Raw genomic sequence first — 24763 nt, 5'->3', positions numbered from 1 at the left:
AAAACACCATAATAACCTACGATGGATGTTACATACGAGATGTGGAGGTTATGATTTTTTTTATATGGTTTAGAAATAGCATCAATAAATGGTTAAGATGTAAGGTCAAGTTTTGTTTGAGAGGTGATGATTAGTCAAGGGTAAGTTGAGGCATAGTTTGAGGGATAATCTTATTTTGTCAATAATTTTTATTTTATCTAATTTCTATTGGAAAATAGATTTGTGATTAGGCTAAACCAAATGGAGTGAATTAGTTTCTAAAAATTTCTTTAAAATTATTTTACCCCTTATTACACTCTTTTGAAAATAAGAATTAATAAAAAAAAACATAATGCAATTAAAATTGGAATCAAGATTGATAAAGATCACACAATGAGTTCACAAATACCAAACATAGTGTGTAAATGCTAAGAGGAAAGGTGAAAGATTTCATAAGAAATTTATATTGGTTTAAATAAAATTGATCCTACATCTAGTCTTAGTTGTTCAGCCTTACAACAAATAAATTTTCTTATTGTTATGATTTTTTACATGAAAATTCACATGAAAATCACATGCAGGATAGGAAGACAACAAGTCAACTAATCATTATGCAGCCATGTTCTTTACTATGAATATATATATATATATATATATATATATATATATATATATATATATATATATATATATATGTCTGTTGGTGTAATGTTTGTTCAATGAATGAAAGTAAAAGTATAGCAAAAACACAAGTAGCATAGAGAAAGATGAAGCCTGAAGTCTAAAGCCAACATGAAAGAAACTGAAGCTTAGACATGATCAAGTCAAAAGTGATAAGATAGAAGAGTCGCAAGTTGTTAGACGACAAAGGTCATCACACACGTTCAACAGTGCAGACTTAGTTGACAAGATTATTAAGCAGGCGAGTTATCATGATGAAATACAGCACTAGACTTCTAAAAAATGTAGATGAGTCAAAGAAAAGTGTTAGATGAATCAATGCATGCACACAAAGATACTAGACAAGTATGAGTGTTAGACAAATCAGACTCAACTCAATAAGTTGAATGTTGAATATCCCTATTAAACAAGTACTTCCATTACATTGTTGGTGTGATATGGGTCTAGAAAGGGGATTAATAGAGCATGAAAACAAATTCAAAAACTATGTACGCAAATATTTAAATACAAACGAATTAACTAATCAAATTAAAATTGTAAGGATAAAGGAGAAGCACAAAACATATTTACATAAGTTCAACTCCACTTGAGGCTATTCTCAGTCTCTTAAGCAACCTGCTTAAGAAATTCCACTAACACCATTGACTAGTAATGAGTATAACCCTCTCTAGGTTACAAGAGTTTCAACCTCTCCAGGTACACGAGTACAAACCTCTCTAAGCTACACCGAGTATCAACCTCTTTAGATGTCCGTCTTAATCTCCCGCTAACAGCAAGAACTCTCAATTACAATGTACGATCATAAAACCCTCTCACAACATAAGTGTACAATACAACTCACATGTTATAACTTCACTTAGTGAAGGATATACAATATATAAGCTCTCAACACCAATTCAGTAATCATTAAAGATATGATAATTTCTCATCACTTTGATCTATTTAACTTCTCTTTGTTTTTCGCACTCTTTCTCATAAGGCTTTGCATCTGTTATAGAGTTGTTGCATTTGATAGTTGATGAGAATTCGAATTGCAACTCTTCATTTGCAATCTTCTCGATATGGAATAACATGATCAATTTCTTTAATTTGATTTTTAGCTTGAATTTTCAACGTCATTCATCAATACTTCAATGTTGAATCATCTAATGTTTTTCAGGATATCTTCTTTTCAGGAAATCAACTTTCAATGTCTTCTTTTTATCTCAGACTTGATTTGAATTTTCATTTCTCTTCAACATTCACAATTGTCCTCTTAAGATAACTTTGCATTAAAATCATTAGAGCAATATCGACTTGGCCTTTGCATTTATCGGACTTCTTATTTTTATTGACATACATGTTATATGAATAATCATTTAAGCACATGCAAGCCACAATACATATCATATATTTTGATCTAAAATCCTTATTGAGAATTTTCCTAACCTTATTATATTTTTTAGACTTTCTCTCTTAGAAATCTAACTAGATAGATTAATCGTCTGGTAGAGTGATTTTTTTGTTATCATCAAAACTTCATTCGTTATTGGGGCTTGCCTATTTCAATATAGACGACTCCAATAGAAGAATGACTACACGAGTTAAATGTTAACAAGCATTATATGAATCAAGTTAAGTTGGCATGAAAGAGAATTATTATGTCACAAGATGATACGAGGATCAAGCTTGAATTAATCAAAGAGATTTGAACATTGAAATTGTTGATCAAGATAAGAAAGAGAATTGAACAACAATTCATTAGGTTTGAATCATTAGAAGATATTGTGATTGAAGATTTGATCTAAAGAATATCATGGATGATTGATTACTGAAGAAGGAAACATTATCTTATTGAATATTGTGAACAATGTCATATATTTATCAACAAAACACGAGAAAGAGAAATATGTTGCAGATCAAACATTGGAAGGGAATATTCAAATGATTAAAGCTACAATACATTATATTTGAAATTCAAATTTTTGAATGACTAAAAAGGAAAGAACTAATAATTCACAGTAATCAACACAATTTGATTGATTATCAAGAGCTTCCTAGTGAAGAATGATGAAGATAATCAAAGATATTTAAAGATATGAAGATATTCTGCATCAATGGTCAAATGGTATAACGTAGCTATAAATATAAGAAGAAGAACTTGACAAGATAGAAAAAGAGAAAAAATATCAAAGTGTTGAAACATTGTCCAATCTTACTTGAAAAGAAAAGAGAAAGAGAGAATACTTTGAGTTTATATTGTCAAATTCAATTGTTAAAGAGCGATATATAGTGGGTTGGCAAAACCATTTTAAATACTTCACTGTATGAAGTGAACCTTGTGAGCATGATTGCTCTTACATGAGATATCATTTTGATCATTATAATTGTGAGTTCTTGATCTCAAGAAGAGATTGAGACAATACCATATATATAAGAGTGCTTCATTATAGTAAAAGCCAATCTATGAGTGCAAACACTTGAGTGTGTGAGAAAATTTTCAAACACCATATATATATTTTGTTCTTGTTACCTTGATCTGTTTGTTAATCATAGCATAAAGGAATGATATTCATATGCAAATTGCACCATTATCTCAACATTTGGAGAGGTTAATGAAGCAACAACAAGATGAGTTTCATGATAGCTTGGATCAACTAGAGAATAGAACCCCACCAAGAGAAGGAGGAGGAGGAGGGCCACAAAGGAATGAAAGGAGAATAGAAGGAGTAAGGTTGAATGTGCCACCTTTCAAGGGGAGGAGTGATCTTGAAGCTTACTTGGAATGGGAGCTCAAAATCGAGCATGTATTTTCTTGCAATAATTATAGTGAGGAGCAAAAGGTAAGGCTTGCCGCAGTTGAATTTTCTGATTATGCTTTAATTTGGTGGAACAAGTTGCAAAGAGAGAGGATTGGAGATGAGGAACCTATGGTGGACACTTGGGCTTATATGAAAAGGGTCATGAGGAAGCGGTATATACCTTCTAGCTTTCACAGGGACTTAAAATTGAAACTACAAAGACTTTCTCAAGGAAACAAGGGAGTGGATGAGTATTATAAGGAGATGGAGATTCTTATCATCCAAGCCAAAATTGAAGAAGATCTTGAGGTAACTATGGTACGTTTCCTTAATGGATTAAATCATGATATTAGAGATGTTGTTGAGTTGTAAGAGTTTGTATAGATGAAGGATTTTGTGCATAAGGCCACACAGGTAGAACAATAAATTAAAAGAAAGAGTACAACAAGAAAGAGTTCTACGAATTTCAGTTCTTCAAACCAGAGGGATAGAGTAAAGAAAGAGTGTGTTGCCTCCTCTAGCAATTCAGCGCTTTCTAACGAAGGAAAAACAGTTCAAAAGAAACATGAACATCCACCAAAGAGGACTAGAGAAGTGAAATGTTTTAAATGTTTGGGCATGGGACATTATGCCTATGAGTGACCTACAAAGAAGACCGTTCTTCTTAAGGATAATGGGGAGTACACAAGTGATTCAGATGATGGTGATGGAGAGGAAGAAAAGAGTGATGGAAAGTTGAAAGCTAATGGAGAGTTGTACATGATTATGAGGATGCTGGGAAGTCAAGTCAAGGCTGACGATGCATCTCAAAGGGAGAATATTTTTCATACAAGATGTTCAGTTAATGGTAATGTATGCTTGGTAATCATTGACGGAGGAAGTTTTACCAATATGGTGAGTTCAAGATTAGTGTCAAAGATGAACATGGACACTAAACCACATCCTAGGCCATACAAACTTCAATGGCTTAGTGAAGGAGAAGAAGTCCAAGTGAAACAGCAAGCTAAAGTCTCTTTCTCCATTGGGAAATATGAAGATAAAATCTTATGTGATGTGGTTTTCATGGAGGTGAGCCATATTCTTTTAGGAAGACTGTAGCAGTATGGCATCAAAGCATTCATGATGGCTTCACTAACAAAATCTCTTTTCATGTATCAGGATAAAAAAAGTGGTTCTCAAACCCTTGTCTCCTAAAGAGGTATGTGAGGATCAAATAAAAATCAGAGAAAAGTTAGCAAATGAGAGAAAGAGTGAAACACTTGAAAGGAAAAAGAAAAAGACTGAAACACTTGAGAGGAAAATGAGAGAAAATGAAGCACTTGAGAGTAAGCAACTTTATTTAGAAAGAGAAATGGGGGGTAAGGAGGGTGCTTTGCACAAGGCAGCCCCTCTACTTATTGTTTTTTCAAAATCAGATTATAAATGCTAACCAATTTGGCAAATTTGAATTATGCTCTAGTATTAAGTCTCTTTTGCAAGATTATAAAGATGTGTTTCCAACAAGTGTCCCTGATGGTTTGCCACCTTTGAGAGTAATTAAGCATCACATTGATCTCATTCTGGGAGCTTCTTTGCCCAATAAGCCAGCTTATAGGAGCAACCCACAAGAGACCAAAGAGATTGAAAAACAAGTTACTAAAATCATGAGTAAAGGTTGGGTGAGGGATAACATGAGTCCTTGTGTTGTACCTGTGATTTTGGTGCCCAAGAAGGATGGCTCATGAGGATGTGTTTTTATTGTAGAGTCATAAACAACATCACCATCAAGTATAGGCATCCAATTCCTAGGTTAGATGATCTTCTTAATGAACTTTATGGTGCATGTGTGTTTTCTAAAATTGATCTTAAAAGTGGCTATAAACATATTAGGATTAGAGAAGGTGATGAATGGAAAACGGCCTTTAAAACTAAATATGGATTATATGAGTGGTTGGTTATGCCCTTTGGTTTGACAAATTTACCCAGCAAATTTATGAGATTAATGCACCATGTTTTAAGAGAGTTTATTGGTAAATTTGTTGTACTTTGATGATATTCTTGAGTTGCATGTGGAACATTTGAAATATGTTTTGAATGTGCTTAGAAAAGAAAATTTGTATGCCAATTTGGAAAAATGCATCTTTTATTCTGATCATGTAGTATTTTTGGGTTTTGTTGTGAGTGCTAAAGATGTACAAGTTGATAAGGAAAAGGTCAAGGCCATCCAAGAATGGCCTAAACCTAAGACCATGAGTGAGGTAAGGAGTTTTCATGGATTAGCAAGTTTCTACAGGAGATTTGTTAAAGATTTTAGTACCTTGGTTGCACCTCTAAATGAATTTGTTAAAAAGAATGTGGGTTTTAAATAGGGAGAGAAACAAGAGGAGGCCTTTGTTGCCCTTAAGCATAAGCTAACTAATGCACATATTCTTGTCATGCCTAATTTTGCAAAATCTTTTGAAATTGAGTGCGATGCATCAAATGTGGGTATTGACGTTGTTTTGCTACAAGATGGATATTCAATTGCTTATTTTAGTGAAAAGTTAAGTGGGGTTGCCTTTAACTATTCTACTTATGATAAGGAATTGTATGTTTTTGTTAGAGCTTTAAAGACTTGGCAACACTATTTGTTAACCAAAGAATTTGTCATTCACAGTGATCATGAGTCCTTGAAATACTTGAAAGGACAAGGTAAGCTTAATAAGAGGCATGCTAAATGGGTAGAGTTTTTGGAGCAATTTTCATACATCATCAAGTATAAAAGGGGGAAATGAAATATAATGGTTGACGCCCTTTTCTAGGAGGCATGCATTGCTTTATATGCTTGAAACTAAACTATTTGGTCTTGAATCTTTGAAAGACATGTATAAGGATGATGTGGATTTTGTTGAAATATTTGCTGCATGTGAAAATTTTTCTGAAAATGGTTATTATAAGCATAATGGATTCTTGTTTAAAGCAAATAAATTGTGTGTGCCTAAGTGTTCCATTAGAGAGTTGCTTATGACTGAATCACGTGAGGGGGTTTGATGGGTCATTTTGGGGTTCAAAAGACTTTGGTCATTTTGCAAGAGCCTTTCTTTTGGACTCATATGAAATGTGATGTACATAAGTTTTGTGATCACTGCATTGTGTGCAAAAAGGCTAAATCTAAGGTGAAGCCTCATGGATTATATACTCCTTTGCATGTTCCTGAATATTCTTGGACTGACATTTCTATGGACTTTGTTATGGGGCTGCCTAAAACAAAGAATGGAAAGGATTTTGTGTTGTTGTTGTTGATAGGTTTCTAAAATGGCACATTTCACACCTTGTAAGAAGGTAGATGATGTTTGTCATGTAGCTAACTTGTTTTTCAAGGAAATAGTGAGACTTCATGGACTACCAAGGAGCATTGTGAGTGATAAGGATACAAAATTCCTTAGTCACTTTTGGAGGACCATATGGGGTAAGATTGGTACTAAATTATTATTTTCTGCTACTTGTCACCCACAAACTAATGGTCAAACTAAGGTAGTCAATAGAACTTTAGGCACATTACTTAGAACTATTTTAAAGAAAAATCTTAAGTTTTAGGAAGCATGTTTGCCTCATGTTGAGTTTGCTTATAATAGGGTTGTCCATAGCACAACTAATTATTCACCTTTTGAGATTGTATATGGATTTAACCCTTTAACTCCTCTTGATTTGTTGTCTATGCCTAACATTTCCATGTTTAAGCATAAAGAAGCACATGCTAAAGCTAACTATGTGAAGAAGTTACATGAGCAAGTAAGGGGTCAAATTGAAAAGAAAAATGAAAGCTATGCAAGGTAAGCTAACAAAGTTAGAAAGAAGGTTGTCTTTCAACCTAGAGATTGGGTTTGGGTGCACATGAGAAAGGAAAGGTTTCTAGAACAAAGGAAATCAAAGCTTCAACCAAGGGGGAATGGTCCGTTCCAAGTGCTTCAAATAATCAATGACAATACATACAAAATTGATTTGCTTGGTGATTATAATGTTATTTCCACCTTCAATGTGTTTGACTTATCTCTTTTCGATGTAGATAAAGAATCTGATTTGAGGACAAATCATTCTCAAGAGGAAAAGAATGATGGAGATCTGACAATGAGCAAAGACAAGGATCCACTTGAAGAACTTGGAGGACCTATGACAAGGGCTAGAGTAAGGAAAGCAAAAGAAGCTCTACAGCAAATGTTGTCCATATTATTTGAATACAAGCCCTTCAAGGAGAAAAGACTAAGGATTTTAATTGCATCATGGCCCAAATGGAGGACTAATATACCAATTTGATCTAGCTTCTTTTATTTAAATAATGGCCCAATGCTTTGTAAAATTGGCTAACCAAATTGTGTCTTGGCTTAACCAATTAATGGACTTTAGTTTTTCTTTATTTTCAAGTTAAATAAGGGCCCATTTGCCAACTTAAGAACTAGCCTTTGAAAGACCAAGAGGACCCTTGTTGAATGCTTGTGGATGGCTTTTTGTTGTCTTAATTTCAGTTACAATCATAAATAAGTAGTGGATCATTATTAACTTGAGTGGATCATTAACAGCTTTAAGTGGATTGTAATTCAAAATTTATGTGTCCTTTGTAATTCTGAAGGTTACAACTCCTATATAAGCTGAACCATTTTTATCAATGGAATCAAGTTAAGTTTTGTCCATAAATTCTCTTTTTTATCTAATAGTGAGAGTGATTCTCCTAGTTCTTGAGTGATTCAAGAACCATTGGTTGTATCAAAGGATTTTTTTTCATCCTTTGTGTGTTGCCTCCTTAAGAAAGAGTGATTTTTTTCTTCCACTTTTAGATTCACCTCTTATTTCTTTATTCTTCACCCAATTTTCAAAAAGAAAACCCAATTTTGTCCAAAAAATATCTCGTGGTCATAACTGGTTCTAACCCTAAAGATCCTAAGTCAGCCATTGTGTAATAGAATTCACATAAAAAATACTAAAAAAGAAAACTTTTATACATTTATTTACAAGACTAAACGAATAAGAAAAAGTTCTAAAAGTCTACTCTCCATATGAGAAGAGTCATATTGGATGCTTCTTCCTCAAACCTCTTATCAATGGTGATGTCTGGATGGTTTCCATCAAGTTTTATAAAGAATTAATTCTAAAAATGTAACTCTCATATAAACTCAAATAACATGAGATCTAGAAGGGAGTTGCATAAATCACTTAAAATATTTTCATAAAAATTTTCAAAAGACAAATATAAGTAGACAATTTGATATTAACGTCTACTAGTTTGAAAGGTTTTTGAAATTTGTTTGCAAATAATTATGTGAGCATATAGAAACATAATATAAACATATAGTAGAAATAACATGATTTTTTTTATAGTGGTTCATTAAACTTAATCTACATCTAATTCTCTTTCAAAAGACTTTTAAGGATTTCATTATAATTAAATTGATAACACACGTGTTCTCACCAATGGGTACACAAAATAACTTTTGATTATCTCCCATAAAATAAAAACTATGAATATTTTTTGACATCGAGTCACTTTTGATTTTTACGGTTATTTTATAATTGTCACTACAAAAATGTTGTTTAAATATTAGAAAAGAACTTCTTTGTTAGATAATAAAATCCAAGTTCTCCTTAAGATAGATAACTTTACAAAAATAAAGAGTTTACAAATAAATTTCATTCTTTACTTATTAATTGAATATTAGATTATCTATCATTATCTATCACTTAGAAATTTTTACAACACTTATGATTTATGTAGCAACGTTGTTGAGGATTACTACGTGCATTTTTTCATTTGGTTATTAGTTATTTTCAATGGAAAAACACTTTTATTTATAAGAGATGGTTGTTACTAGTGGGTGTGTTGATCTAATGTCGAGGGCCTAGGTTTTTAGTTGGCATGTGTTTGTGTTGCACTCGTTTTGTGTTAAAAGCTATTTTTATTTTTATAATCCTTTTCTTGTATTGAGAACATTAATATATCTAACAACACGTGGGTAAGGCTTTGTCTATTAGTATATTATTGTATTAGAATCATTATAGAAAGACATTAGTCAATTGTAAATTTTATAAAATTAATATTATTTTTTTATATTAAATAATAAATTTTTCATTTTTAATATTTTTATTACTAGTATACTTTAGCTATGTTTCAAAATATATAATTATTTTATCTTATTAAATTAAATTCCCCTTTTTATTTATATACTACAACGACACGAAATAATATTTTTGTATTAACTTTCCATAATTAATAATACGTCATAATAATATAAAATAACATATCTTTCATTTTCAAAGGAAAAAGTTGAGACACTATAACATGATTTTCACTAAAGATGGATGGATGCAAACTTAAATTCGCATCTTACGTCAAACAGATTTATTTGGGATCATAAATGTGGAGGAAAAGAATTCTGTAACCGTCCAATAAAAAACTCATTGCAAATAAGTCTACTTCCAATGAAACATGTTATCGTTTGATAATTAAACTAATTAAAACATTGCTTTGAATTCACCATAATGTTTTTCATGCACTATTAACTAACTTGATATAAATTAATATCACTTTTCTTTTCTTTTATTCTTCCTTAAAATTAATGCCGACCACGTTTTATAATGGTTATAAAATTCACACAACATTATTTTAAATAAAACAGTGACAACATTGCACGTGTTAAAAATGGTTGTAATTATTTTATACAGATCTCGAATTATTAGTATATATATAAGATGAAGAAAAAAAATGTAAAATATTGTTAAATAGTATTTGAATGAAAATATAGATTGATTATTCTTAAAAAAATATTGCAATAATATAAGTTTATATTGAAATTTTTTTATTTTAATTTACATAACTACGTAAATTATGTTTATGTAAAAGTTTGATATTATACAGCCCTTTCAATGCTAATAAGATTTTAAAATATACATCTCTTTTTCATTCAAAAAAATTAATTTCATTAAAGTAAAATTTAATATTTTAAAATTTTAATTTTCATGTACTACAAGTATAAACTGTTTTTTAATTGCTAATTATAAAAATAGTAATTAAAGAAATAGGTGAATTTAGTTTATAATATTAAATTTCTTAAATCTATATGCTTTTTTTTCAAAAGTAGTCTTATTATAACTATTAATACAAAGGATTGCTGTTGTAACTATTTTTTAGTGTAAACAATTAAATTCAAATTTATTCTTATTAACATATTACTTTACCATTTAGATTTTGTAATCTTTTTTTTAAAATCAATTAACTGTTCATAATAACAACTATAAAAATTAACTACATATGATAAAATTACAAAAATTATAATGTAGAACAATAAATACGTATGAAATATCTTGAATTGGTTCTTACAAAAATCACAAAGCACTGCATTTAATCTTACAGAAAAAGTAGAGGAAGAATACCAATTATAATGGGTCTAGATAACCTTAGAGTGTTTTTAAAATAATTAAAAATCATATCGAACACGTTTAAAAAAATCATAAAAAATATATTTCTCACCGTCTCAATAATTTTAACATTGATTACCACATGCCATAGTAATTGCTTAATCATTACTCATCCCATCATGAGTAGATAAATAAAAGAAAAATAGAACAAATTTCGTTATAAAAATCATTAATTTTTTCATAAACCTATGCAAAAGCTAATTTTGAGAATATTTAATTTTTAAATAGGGTATAGTTAATTTTAACTAATAGAATATTTTATTTTGTTTTTGGTTTTGTATTTTAAAAGTTGTTTTTGGAGGTGGCATGTGATTTCCGTTCATTTCACACATTGCTGAAATGTGTATAGAATATGCAGTTGCTAAATATAGAGTTCCTAAGAGTTTGTAGGCACAGTGGTGGTAGGAAGAGTGATGAATTTGAAGTTTTGAAGCGAACATTGATTTTATCGAAAGGCTAATAATTAATGCATGGGTTGACTCTGGACAAACACCCTTTTCTCTCCCACCCATCACACATCACTATTTTTTTCCAAAGTGGGAACCATCCTCTGCATTATTATTCTGCATTTTCCATTTCAGATACTACTCTCTTTTCCTTCTATTTTTCACTCTCAAATTCTTTTAGAGACGTGAAGAATACCAACTATTTATATAACCACCTAAACTAAACTGTAAATGGCTTTCATATTTCTGTGACACTTAATTCATGGTAAGGTTGTAAGATAAGGATAGTTTAATATATATACATATATCAATATATATAAATTATTTTTTAATTTATAACAATATATAATAAAATATTTTATTTGATGTACGTATTTGGTGTTTGTTTTATCTTTTAATGTATATGATCTTTGAACAACTTAGAGAAATTAATACATTCACAAAAACTATCACATATCTAGTTTTTTATCTTATTATTTACAAAAAGGTTTAATTACTCTTTCGATCCATGTTTTCATCCAAAATATCAAGTTGATTATCGAGTTTTTTTAGTCTCAATTAGGTCTCGAATTTTGAAAAATTGATGTAGTTTTGTCTTTTTCGTTAAATCTCTTGAAACGGATCAATTTTTATGAAAAATCATTGACTCGCTTTAAGAAATTTACTGAAAAAGGACCAAATTGCATTCCTTTTTCAAAATTTGAAATCAAATTAAGACTAAAAAAATTAAAGGACCAACTTGACATTTTAGATGAAAATAAGGACCAAAAAAGTAATTATACATTTACAAAATTAACCACACGTTCTATTTAAAGTTGCTATTTTAAAAAAAAGAAAAATTATGAACCACATTAAGAAATGTTCAATACATTCATTCGAGATTCTCCATCTAACATTATAGAATTTAGGATAGCAAAGTGAGTTAGTATGACCTTTTTTAGTATGAGATTCTCCATTTAACATTATATAATTTAGGATAGCAAAGTGAATTAGTCTGGACTCTTTTAGTATGGTTTGTTGTTCATCTACTAAAAATGGGATTGGACAGTTGTCACAATAAAGTTGGTTGAAAATCTTGACTCATTCTACTAAGACGAGCCAGTTGATTGATAGGTTGTTTTTCAAGTATCATCAAACAATCCAATTTTTAACTTACACAAAGAAAAAACTAATGACTAATTGAGAAAAGACAAAAGTATGTGTAAGATGATTAGGATCTTAGCAAATGGCTCAAATAACATAGTAGATGTGGAAAATATTGTTTATAAGTTTGAAAGAGTAAACCTACCAATTTTAAATAAGATTTTGACATGCACACAATCCATTTCTTAAATAATGTACACTTATTTTAGTGTGGTTAGTGCAAGTAATATAATTGCTTAGATAAAACATATCATTTTACTCAATAAAAAAGAAGTATAATATTGTCAACCAAAATCAAACATACATTTTGAAAAAATCTAACACCAAGGACAACATACAAGTACTATGTCATAAAAGATCTTTTAATGATGCTTATAAATTTGCAAAAACTCTTATTTATTTTATTTTCGTTCCCTAAAGCTTCTAGCGATTAAAAACATCATGATGGCAATCAGATGAGCCTTTATATCTCCTTAAGAGGATGAACTGAATGGATTGAATGGAGTGCATAGAGGCTTGTGATGGAATGAGAGAATGAGAGGTTTGGTTTGGTGTTTAAGATGTTTCCTAGAGAGAGGTGATGCCAACTCCTAAGGAATGAAGCCTAGATTAGTCTATACGAGAAGACTAACCTAGAGTGACTTTCAAGACAAGTAAAGGCACAATTTGGGCACCATTTCATTACAAGTCTAAAAGTGATTTTACAAGAGGTGAAAACCCTTATTTATAGGCCAAGAAACCCTATAAGGAGTCTAGAAAAAGAGAGGAGAATTTTGAATTTGAGTTCTCAAATTTGGAGCCAAAAGAGTCATGCATATAGGTGTGACTTGCCAAGTGACAAGGTCATGCTTCCTACATGCGTAAGCGTGCATGACACTCCTTTAGAGAGCAAAATTTTCATATTAGGATTACTTGAGACTCAAGCTAGCCCAAAGAAACCCTAATTCACATTTCACACACAAAGTCTTACCCTTAGTCCCAAAACTACAAAACCAAAAGATTGATTGTATAGTTAGGAGAAACTATATGTGCTTAGTTAAAAAAGAGTTGTATAATCATTACTAAACTCAATAAGAGTTTAATGGATAAACCAAAGAGACTTGTTTACTAGTGTAAATAAAAAATGTTAGTTAAAATACTCACAAGCATTTGATTATTCAATGGAACCCTTTTTCAATTTGCATTTGATATTGAATGTAACTCAAATTAGGGGTAAACTAATATAAAATCAAAAGTATTCATTGTACCTCTTTATTACTTATGCAATGTTTCTCTTAGTCATCCATAAAATATATACAAACAATTTACAAAATTTTCATAAAACCATTAGACAACCCTTGGTAAGCCTTAGTGAAATTAAGACATCTCTAATATGTAATGAGTTTTGTATAGGGGTGGCAATGTGGGCTTGGTCCCGCGAGCCAGTCCGCAAACCCACAAAAAAGTGCGAGATGGGCCGACATATTGAGCCTGCTAGCCCGCAAAAGCTTGACTCACATAACTCGCAGCCCGCACGGGCCAAAGATGAGGCGGGGCGTCTCGTGGCTCGCAGAAAAAAAAAACTTGCATTTGTGTATGTTCATTACTTTCCTTTTAGATTTTTGCATGGACGTACCAAATTTTTGTATGAGTGAAAAAAACAAGTCTTACGTATTTCTGAATGTGCTAAAATTTAAAGAATTTTCGTGCATGTCAAATTTTGAATATGGATATGATGAAAATGTTGGATTATCAAATTCAACTCCCTAAAGTCTTTGCTTAATGTTTTGAATTTGCTAAGGTTTTCCAATTTATTGAACATTGAAAGCTTTATCATAAGATTTTAAAAAACGGGTCGACCCACAAGCCCGTAGACCAGAACCTATATGGGGCGGGCTAGACGTTTTAGCCTAGGTTTTCAATGTGGAGCAAGCTAACTAGACCTGTATTTTACAGGCCAAGTGTAGGGCGGACCTAAAAGGGTGGGGTCGGCCTGCATTGTCATCCCTAGTTTCGTACTTAATACTACAACCTTTGGGACCATAATATCATACCAAGTGTCTATCACTATACACACACACACACATACACATAGACACACACACACCATTGCAAGCACACACATAAACAAGACATACACACACACATACACCCATAGACACACACACACACATAGACAAGAATACACACGCACACACATACACACACACACACACTTACGAACAAACTTACAGACACACCCACACCCATGCCCACACACCTTCACACACACACACACATTTACGAACAAACTTACAGACACACCCACACCCATGCCTACACACCTTCACACACACATTCACCCATAAACACACATACACAGACACACACCCACATACACACAGACACACACACCCTCACAAACACATACACACACACACACCCACACATGCACACCAACCCACCCACACCCACGCACACACATTGACACACACCCACCCGCCCACGCAAGCGCGCATACGCACACACACACACACACACAAAACACACTCACCCATCACCTCCACAATATATTTAATACACTATTAATTACTCTTTTATCTGCATATTCTTAATTTTCACCCATACATACATATATATATATATATATATATTTATTGATGTATAAAAGAAATAATATTTTATTTTTTAAGAATATACATATATTCTTATTATATTTATTTTTTACTTAAATAAACCTTAAGTCCACCTTATAAAGAAACAAACAAATATTTTATTGCATTTTTTAAAATTTTCACTATTGTGCATGTTCAGAAATCTTAAATGTGTGAAATATAAATATAAGTTACATTTATTTAATCTTCTTTTATAAACAATATTTAAAATTATTATTGACCATATTTATTAGAGATTAAGTTCATATTTAAGTTATTTAAAAAAAAACAACATTATGTATTATTGAATTAACTATTGTTCATTTATAGTTTAAATGCTTAGACATATTTTATAACGTTTATATATTTTCCTATTAAGGGGTATTAATTTTCTTGCTTTAAAAGAAAAATATTTTTGTTATGCATATCTTAAAAGTTAATTATAAAAAATAAATAAATATAATATCATATTCTGTATCGAAATTTAAATATTGAAATAATGGAATTGATTTTAAAAGTTTAATGTATCTGGTTGCAATATTTATGTTATAAGACTTTTTTTTTCCCAAATGTATCTAATCTGGTTGCAATATTTATGTTATAAGACTTTTTTGTTTCCAAATTGACGTACAATCAACTTATATGTAATAAGACTTTTTTCGCAATTGTGGTTCAAATCAAATACCAAGTTATTTTAATTGTTTAATAAAATAGTTAAAACATTAATTGCTATATTAACCATTATCCTAATCTTAGTTTAGGAGATTATTAATCAGAAAGTTTATTTTTGTTATCCGAAAGTTAATCATAAAGCAGTAGTTAACCTCTTAATACAATAAAAATTCCAGCTAACTTGGTTTATTTAATTAATTAACAATTAAATAAGTGGTTAAATCAGTTTTCTATGCTTATAATATATGTTTAACGCTTTTAATTTTTATAACTTTTGTTATATATATATATATATATATATATATATATATATACTAGTGTAAACACAGGCGCTATCGCGCCTGTGTGTACGCATTTTTTGAATTATATTAATAATTGATGATATTGTAATGTTATTAATTTAATAAACAAAATAAAAGTATATTTATAAAAAATAAAATAAAATGTACGGAGAAAATAAGAGAAAAATAATTGTTGATGAATAGTAAGAGAAAAAAAGAAAAAGGAGATAAGTAAATAATTTTATAAAAACTTGTAAAAGTAACCGTTAATTTTTAAAAATTTAATAAATAATTAAATTATAAAGGGTAAAGTTGGAATTATGAAATGTGGACACAAAAGAGGGAATCCCCTTTATATATAGTTATAGATATATATATATATATATATATATATATATATATATATATATATATATATATATATATATATATATATATATATTTTACAGTTTTGAGGTCATGTCGAGTCTCATGTCAATTTTTTATTGGAAAACAAGTATGGTGTTATTAAATAATAAAATATTCGAAAAAAAAACCAGTATCAAAACTCTAATTTTATATAAATTTTAGAAATAGTTTCACTAATAATATAACACTTTTTATATAAAATAATAGACATAAAACAAATACACTACTGCACATGTGCACGCCAAATACCCAAATCTTAAGTGATACGATTACTACCAGGCCAATAAAATTAAATGAATTACAAATAATTAAAAATTTATAAAAATTATGTAAAATATTAAGCAACCAAAACTATAATTAATTAAGATTAAAGAAATAAAGTGTACAAAAAATATTGTGAAAACACTATATTTTTTTTTCATGTTTTAAGATTATATTGCGATATTCACGTGTTAGGATGCTACTTTTTTTCATGTTTTAAGATTTCCTAAAGACTACTGATTTAGAATATTAGTACAATCCAATGAAACATTGACATTCTCCTAAATTTGAGTTTTTAGATTCAACTGGCTAACTAATTCTCACCCCTTTAATAGCTAAACCAATATAAAGATTTATATTTTTGAATATACTTCAATTTATAATTACTCCTCTCTTTAAAAGAGAAAATTAATTTCTATATTAATATTCCAAAAATGATTGTAATAAAATTAAAAATGGTTGTTTGTTTGTTAGATTTAATATAAAAGAGGGAAGGGTAATAGAGTAATTAAGAGGGAAAGAGAGGAGGGTTTTAGAGAGGTAGAGGAAAAGACGAGAGTATCCCTGAATCGATGCGCCTAAACCATCCATTAAGTGGTTGTGCTCCCTTCTTCCTTTCACTCGCAACTTTCCTCCTTTACTGCCTCACATCACTCTTCTCTTCTTTCATTGTTTCTTCTCACACAATTTCTCTCATTCGTTATTGAAAATCCCTTTCGCTCTCGTCATCTTTCAACCAGTTAACCTAAGAATCAAGAATGGCTCTCAGACTCAATCCTCTCCCAACCCAAACCTTCGCCCTTCCTCAGATGGCGAGTCTCAGATCTCCCAAGTTCCGCATGGCTTCTACCCTCCGTTCCGGTGCCAAGTCAGTTCTCCCACTCTCAGATCTTCTTCTCTTCACTCAAATCATGCATTTCCCCTTCTTTTCACTTCCTTCATTTTTCACTCTTTTGTTTTTCTTCTCTGCTTTTTCCATCACTGTAATGCCTCAAACCAAACCTAACTACTTTGAAAATCACGCCCTATGCTACCTCTCTGTGCTAATGCTCTGTTTGTTATTTTCTTTTTTTCAGTTTGTTTTCAAATTCACTTTTTTTTTTCTCCATCAATTATTCTCCGCTGAAGATGCTATTCCACATGTTTCGTTTCCCAATCTGATGGGTGGGGTGGTTCGATTTTATGTTTTCATATAATACACACTGTTGATTTTTTTTTATTTTTCTTTTTCTTTTTCGTGTTCGGTGTGCGCGCTTCTTTTCTCCGGGTTGGTGGGGATTGGAAATGGATTGTTATTTCGATGAGAATTTTGATTCGGCTGCCTACAACAGTAATGAAGACTTTTAATGGATTTGTGTTTTAGTGATATTCCGGCTGCTTTTTTTTTTATAAAAATTGTGTGGTTTGGAACTTGCTGCATCATTGTTATTTTCTGCTTGATTTCATATGTGGTCTCTGTTTTTCTGCCTATACTTTATGAGTATGTTATGGGAATGTTAGTTTGATGATTGTTGCCAACTTTTCACTGATTATGGTTCTCTTGTCCGGAGTGAATTGAAAAGTGTGGTAACAGTTCCAACCTGTTAGTGGCTTCTCCAAAACTGCTTTTGCTGGTTGTTTGGGGTTTTTGGATTTTTGGATGGAAATTTGAATAGCATAGGAATGTAGGCACTTTCGGTGCAACCGTCCATTTGGGACCTTGTTAGGTGTTTGTGTTGATAGTAATGCATGTGCGATACATTGTGAGCCATGCACATGCTAGTTATGAGTGTCCAATGCTGCTACTGCAGCGATGTGATCGTATGACTAGATTTATCTCGGGTATCAACTGGTCCTACTTTATTTGTCAAAAATGGCACCATTTTCCCTAATTGAAGTTACAATTTACCCACCATTCATCCTTACTCCAGACCTGTTAGTTGTGAGTGTAGTGTCTCCAGTTTGTTGCATAGACATGGGCATCTATCTTGCAGCATCAAAACTGATTTACTGTTTGTTGGAGACTTTGCAAACTGCCCATTCTGTAAAATAGTCATTTTTATGCTTTTGGACATTGGTGTTCATGAAATGGTATAGGTCTGTATATGTGGGGGTTTTACGATTGTTGTTGCTATTAACAGTACTGTTCACTTTGTAGATTAATTTACCAGCATGATCATCATTTGAGAATTTGCTGTATTATTTCTTTAAAAGTCATTTGAATTTTTGTAGAGAGGTTGAAAATATTAAGAAGCCTTTCACGCCGCCGAGAGAAGTGCATGTTCAAGTGACCCATTCTATGCCTCCCCAGAAGATTGAGATTTTCAAATCGTTGGAGGATTGGGCTGAGCAGAACATCTTGACTCTCCTTAAACCTGTGGAAAAATGTTGGCAACCACAGGATTTTTTACCAGATCCTTCTGCAGATGGATTTGACGAGCAGGTGAGGGAACTGAGACAGAGAGCGAAGGAGCTTCCTGATGATTACTTTGTTGTTCTGGTTGGAGACATGATCACAGAGGAAGCCCTTCCTACTTATCAAACAATGTTAAATACATTGGATGGAGTTCGTGATGAAACAGGCGCTAGCCTTACTTCCTGGGCAGTTTGGACTAGGGCATGGACTGCTGAAGAAAATAGACACGGTGATCTTCTTAATAAGTATCTTTACTTATGTGGACGAGTTGACATGAGACAAATTGAGAAGACAATTCAGTACCTGATTGGATCTGGAATGGTAAGATCTTGTACATCGTCTATCTTGGTCTTCAGCGATTGTGGTTTTCATTATGAAACATACTCATACTTGCCGTTTAACGCATACTATATTTGGGCCGGGGGTGCTGGCTGAACAAGTGCCTGAAATATAAATTTTATTACCTAATGCATCCAGATGTATTAATGTGTTTCTGTCAGCAAAATCATACACATAATGCCATTGAACTATAGTAAGATCTACCTTCTAAAATTCAATGTCTAGATTAATAGAGTAGGTTTCAATTTTGTTGAAATTCCTTATAAATTTTTCTACTAGTACTTTTAGGAGTAGAAAAAATGATTAAGGTTCTCTATAAACCAAAATTAGCTTATGCATAAGTTAAAAAAGAAAAAATATTTTAGAGAAGCCAATAGGAGAGAGCTTCTACAAAATAGCTAATGCATAAGCTAATTATTAGCTATGATGAAACTCATTTTATTTCATTTTTCTTATGGAGATGTTTGTGGATACAGCTTTATGTTGCATTTCTCACTTTTCTAGTATTGTCCTTGACTGATTGATATTGATGGATAGGATCCTCGGACTGAGAACAGTCCCTACCTTGGTTTCATTTACACTTCATTTCAAGAGAGGGCAACCTTCATATCCCACGGAAACACAGCCAGGCTTGCTAAAGAGCATGGTGATATAAAGTTGGCCCAGATCTGCGGCATGATTGCCTCGGATGAGAAACGCCACGAGACTGCATACACCAAGATAGTGGAAAAGCTGTTTGAGGTTGACCCTGATGGTACTGTTATGGCGTTTGCAGACATGATGAGGAAGAAAATTGCCATGCCAGCACATCTTATGTATGATGGCCTTGACGACAACCTGTTTGATAACTACTCTGCTGTAGCCCAACGCATTGGGGTCTATACTGCCAAAGACTATGCTGATATACTTGAATTTCTGGTGGGGAGGTGGAAGGTGGAGGATCTAACAGGACTATCAAGCGAGGGAAGGAAGGCTCAGGATTACGTTTGTGGGCTGCCTCCAAGAATCAGAAGGTTGGAGGAGAGAGCTCAAGCAAGAGTCAAGGAGTCATCAAAAATTCGGTTCAGTTGGATTCATGACAGGGAAGTACTACTCTAAATGCGCCAAGGAAGCATCATGAATGTTCCTGCAAAACCATTCTGAGAAATGTTGAATAGTTGAAGATTCAGTTTGTCATTTTTTTTTTCTCTTTTTTTCCTTTTTTTTGGTCTGTTATATGTCACTGTAAGGTGAAACAGTTGTTCTTGCATGGTTCGCAAGTCACGCAATTAGGGGCAACTGTAGTATTAGAAATGCTATTTTTTTTGTTTCCCTTTTCTTTGTGGTAGTGATGTCTGTTGAAGCATAAGCAAAAACGTTTTTCTATGGCAATTTTGATGATAAAGAAAATTTAGTTCTTCCGTGGTTGGATATTTTTCCACATAGTAGAAGTTAGTTTGATGATGGTGTAGCGACCGAGTGTTGCTTATTTGCCATTTTGCAATAGGATACATGAGATATGCTCCCTTTATTATTGTTGGCCAACTGAAGTATGCTTCACTAACCACATTAATTGTCACTACGGCTACCAGGCAATCTTCTAGCGTGCGATTTTGTCAAATGACTACACGTGATTTTGGTGGGATATATGGTTTCTTAATATATTCATGTTTACATACGCTACGTTAATGTGAGAATCACGCAAACCAAAGTTTCTGTTTTTTTTGTACTTTAACTTTTGGTCTTTAGGTTAATATTTTTTAAATGATTAAAAATATTCGAAAGATGTTTTTCTTAACGATTTAATTTTTCCATTACAAGTTCTTTAAAGTATATTTTTAACTTTATCACTCCCAAACGTCTTTCTCCATCAATTAATTAACCCCTTTCCTTTTCCACTTGAGGATCTTGGAAAGTGAAGCAGTTCAGAGTTTGCTGGTTATGGGGAAACACTTTTACCATTTTCAAACTATTTGGGTTTGTGAGGACAACTCGTCCATGTGATCCTTGCCTACCCTCTTCTACTCGAATTGAGATCTCTTTATATCTCAACTTCTATGTTGTTGGTTTACACCAGCTCGTGTTCTGTTTTCCTTTTCCCTATTTTTTTTTTCTTCGTTATGTGGTCTTTTTCTTCGTTATAACCATTAAATAGATTTCATATGACTTGTTGCTCTTGAGATCAACTTTCTTCATAAGCACCATATAAATCCACGTCAACAATCCATTACCGTGATGTATTTATTGTATTTGTTGACTAGCTACGAATTCAATGTATGTTATTTTGAGTGTTTTAAAAAAAAATAATTTAAGGGCGATTATTATTATCTACCAAATTATTATTGTAAATACTTAACGTTTGAACTTAATAATATATTCCTTTATTTTTAAAAATGAAATATAGAAAAAAATAGTTTTGTTTTTAATTTAAACTTTTATAAATTGGTTTTTCAAAGCTAATGGTTTAGAAGAATCTTGCATTTTTAAGCATTTTTCTTCAAGTCTAGTCCTATTTATCGTAGTATTTTTATTAAAATTTAATTTTATTTGGGTCAAGTTCTTTATGAGGTTAATATCTTTGATTTTTTGGTGTGCAATTCTAGATTGTAATAAGTGAGTATAACACTGAACATCTACTTAAGAATGATGTTTTTATGTTTAAGTTACTAATCCAACAAAAGAATAATTAACTGACAATAAATATGAATATTGATAAAGGAAGTTGAAATTAGTATTCTCGTTATAAGTAAACTATTAAATATACTAGGTTAAAATATTTTTAATTCTTAAACTTGAATGTAAAATTGAAAATTTTCTTTATTTCAAACTTTGATATAATTTGGTTTTGAAACTTTAAAAATGAATAGATATAAACTTTCTAACCTAACTCCATGAAATGTTTTTAACGTGTTAAATGATGTTTGAGGTTGACGTTTGAGTTGTTTACATCATTTGTCACGTTCTAGCTCAAATGTCATATTGGAAAACTTGTTTAACACGTAAAAAAAGGTTAATGTCATTCATTAAAAGGATTATATCCATTTGTTTTTTAAGTTTGGAGACCAAAATATATTGATGCTTGACACATGAAAAATTCCAATTTCACGTATAAGTTTAAGGACTAAAAACATATTTAACCTAAATAAACTTAGGTGGAATTATCTTTTAGTTAGTTACCTTATTATGTGTTGTGGTTAGAGTTTTCAATTTAGCTCAACCCACAAGGCTTGGCCTTGGCCCACGTGGGTTGGGGCCAAAAAAGCCCACAGAACCAAAAAAGCCCCCCACTAAAAAGCCCAAAGGCTAAAAAGCCCACAAAAGTCTTGTGGGTCAGGGCCAGCCCTTGAGCTTTTCTCTAAACATGAAAAAATTATTTATATGACAAAAATTCACAGCTTCCAGACCCCAATTAATTGTACCAGCCATTGTAAGAGAAATGAAAACATCACTCACTGATAATTGTACATAAATCAAATAAAACTCATTCCAAAAAGAGATGTGACTTCATACAGCACATTCACAACCTTATCATTCATTCATTCCTAATCAAGAATCACCTTATATCAATAAATGAAGGCACCACTGCCAGAAAATAAAATAAAATACACTTACTCACCCTTCACCCAAAGTCCAACAAGAGCAATACCACATTTCATAAATTAAGTATTGAATTAACTTCTTTGATGTACACAAGTTCTTGAGAAGTAATCAAGTCCCAAAATGCATTCCAACTATGACTAACCTAAAATTGCATTAAAAGTTTAAAGTTTAAACCTATAACATCAGGTACTGGAACACATGTTTCCCATTCTAAATTTTGATTTTTCCTGGAACAACAAAAGAAGATAAACTTTAGTTTGAGTATATAAGCAAGCTCGACCAAAGCAAATTATTTGAAAGGATCCAGCAAAATTTCATTGTTTGACAACACATGGCTCAAAAACTTTACTTTTTTCATCCAAAACTTTCATTTTTTTAAGATTTTACGTACAACTTTTTAGTGATTCCCTCGTGGCTCAAATAGAAGCTAAAAGCATGTTCATGTGAAGTAATAATTGAACCTGTCAATCTTCAACATCTTCAAGAACTTTAGACTCATCAGCGATTCCCCCATGTCCAAAAATATCATGCATAACTTCATCTATCTCAGAAACAATTGACAAACAATTAAACTATTAGTCTAGATTTAGTTATTTAATGTAAAGTAATTTTAAAAACAATAATATATAAACTTACCACTAGGATTTTCAGAAAATCCGTATAACCAACTTTGAGTACAAATCAACATTTGCACATGATCAAGAACAATAGAGCTTCTATATTTGGAAAGTACACGCCCACCTTTGCTAAAAGCTGACTCTGAAGCAACATTAGTAATGGGAATACTAAGCACATATCAAGCCATTATAGACAACATAGGGAATTTTTTCTCATTACTCTTCCAATATTGGAGCACATCAAAATCTTCACTTTCTTCGTCATCTATTTTTGGTTCATCTAGGTAAACATCTACCTCGCTCTTGCCAATTATAAATTTTGATTCATTTTGATACATTTAAAAATCCTACAATTAATGTGTGACATATTAATTATCAAAACAAAACAAGAACAAATGAAAACAATGAACACTAAGTATAAAACACTTACTCAAATAATCCTTGATATTTTGGCCTTACTCTCTTCGATATTAGATTGAGACATGATGATGAATTCCTTAGGAGATTGGGAAAGAGAACCACAAGAGATAGACAAATTCTTTGCATATTCTCCAAATAACATCTTGAACTTTTCTAACACTTTCTTAGTTTTCTCTTCATAAGTTAGAAGATCCAATTTTTTATAACAATACATTATAAAATCAACCTTTAGTCGTGGGTCAAGAATAGCTCCAAAAGCTAACACAATACTATACTCCTTCCAATACTTTTGAAACTTCTCCTTCATATTCAAAGTCATTGTCTTTAAAATGACATCTTCATTCAACAAATTCTCTTCAACAATTAATTGAATCTTCCAAATTTCCATAAAATACAAATTTGAAGTGGGATAAGATGAACCAGACATCATGTTTGTGATGTTATAAAATGGTTCTAAGAATTAACACATTATCTCTCCCCTACTCCATTTCTCAGAAGATGGACAATTTTTATAACTTCTATCCACCACTTTGAGAACTTCAAAAGCTTTTTTGTATCTTATTGCACTTTCAAGCATCAAATAAGTCGAATTCCATCTTGTAGTCACATCTAATCTCAACCCAATGCTCATATTTATGCCAACATCACTAACACATTCTTTGAATTTGAGAGTTCTTTCATCCGATGATTTAACATACTTAACACTCTCTCTAATGTTATGAAGT

The 24763-nt window shown here is 31.5% G+C and overlaps 2 protein-coding genes across 2 annotated transcripts; both read left to right on the top strand.

Moving 5' to 3' along the window:
• Positions 1-3254: 3254 nt before the first annotated feature.
• On the top strand, positions 3255-7712 carry LOC114175176 (uncharacterized). The gene is made up of 8 exons (XM_085670303.1): positions 3255-3749; positions 4092-4508; positions 4856-5093; positions 5580-5677; positions 5789-6110; positions 6280-6443; positions 6563-6704; positions 7465-7712. Exons 1-8 carry the CDS (start codon positions 3255-3257, stop codon positions 7710-7712), a joined length of 2124 nt encoding a protein of 707 aa, XP_085526429.1.
• Positions 7713-17289: 9577 nt separating this feature from the next.
• Positions 17290-20832, top strand: LOC114178208 (stearoyl-[acyl-carrier-protein] 9-desaturase, chloroplastic). The gene is given in 5 exon segments (XM_028063977.2): positions 17290-17556; positions 18900-19404; positions 19960-20506; positions 20509-20538; positions 20541-20832. Coding segments are annotated over 5 exon segments (1227 nt in total). The 5' UTR covers positions 17290-17446; the 3' UTR covers positions 20576-20832.
• Positions 20833-24763: the final 3931 nt, after the last annotated feature.

The sequence above is a fragment of the Vigna unguiculata genome, chromosome 3, assembly GCF_037176805.1.
Source record: "Vigna unguiculata cultivar grain cowpea cultivar isolate G323 ecotype 2 chromosome 3, ASM3717680v1, whole genome shotgun sequence".
Lineage (NCBI taxonomy): Eukaryota > Viridiplantae > Streptophyta > Magnoliopsida > Fabales > Fabaceae > Vigna > Vigna unguiculata.
Note: the sequence above shows the minus strand (reverse complement) of the source record. Positions and strands in the feature narration are given on the sequence as shown.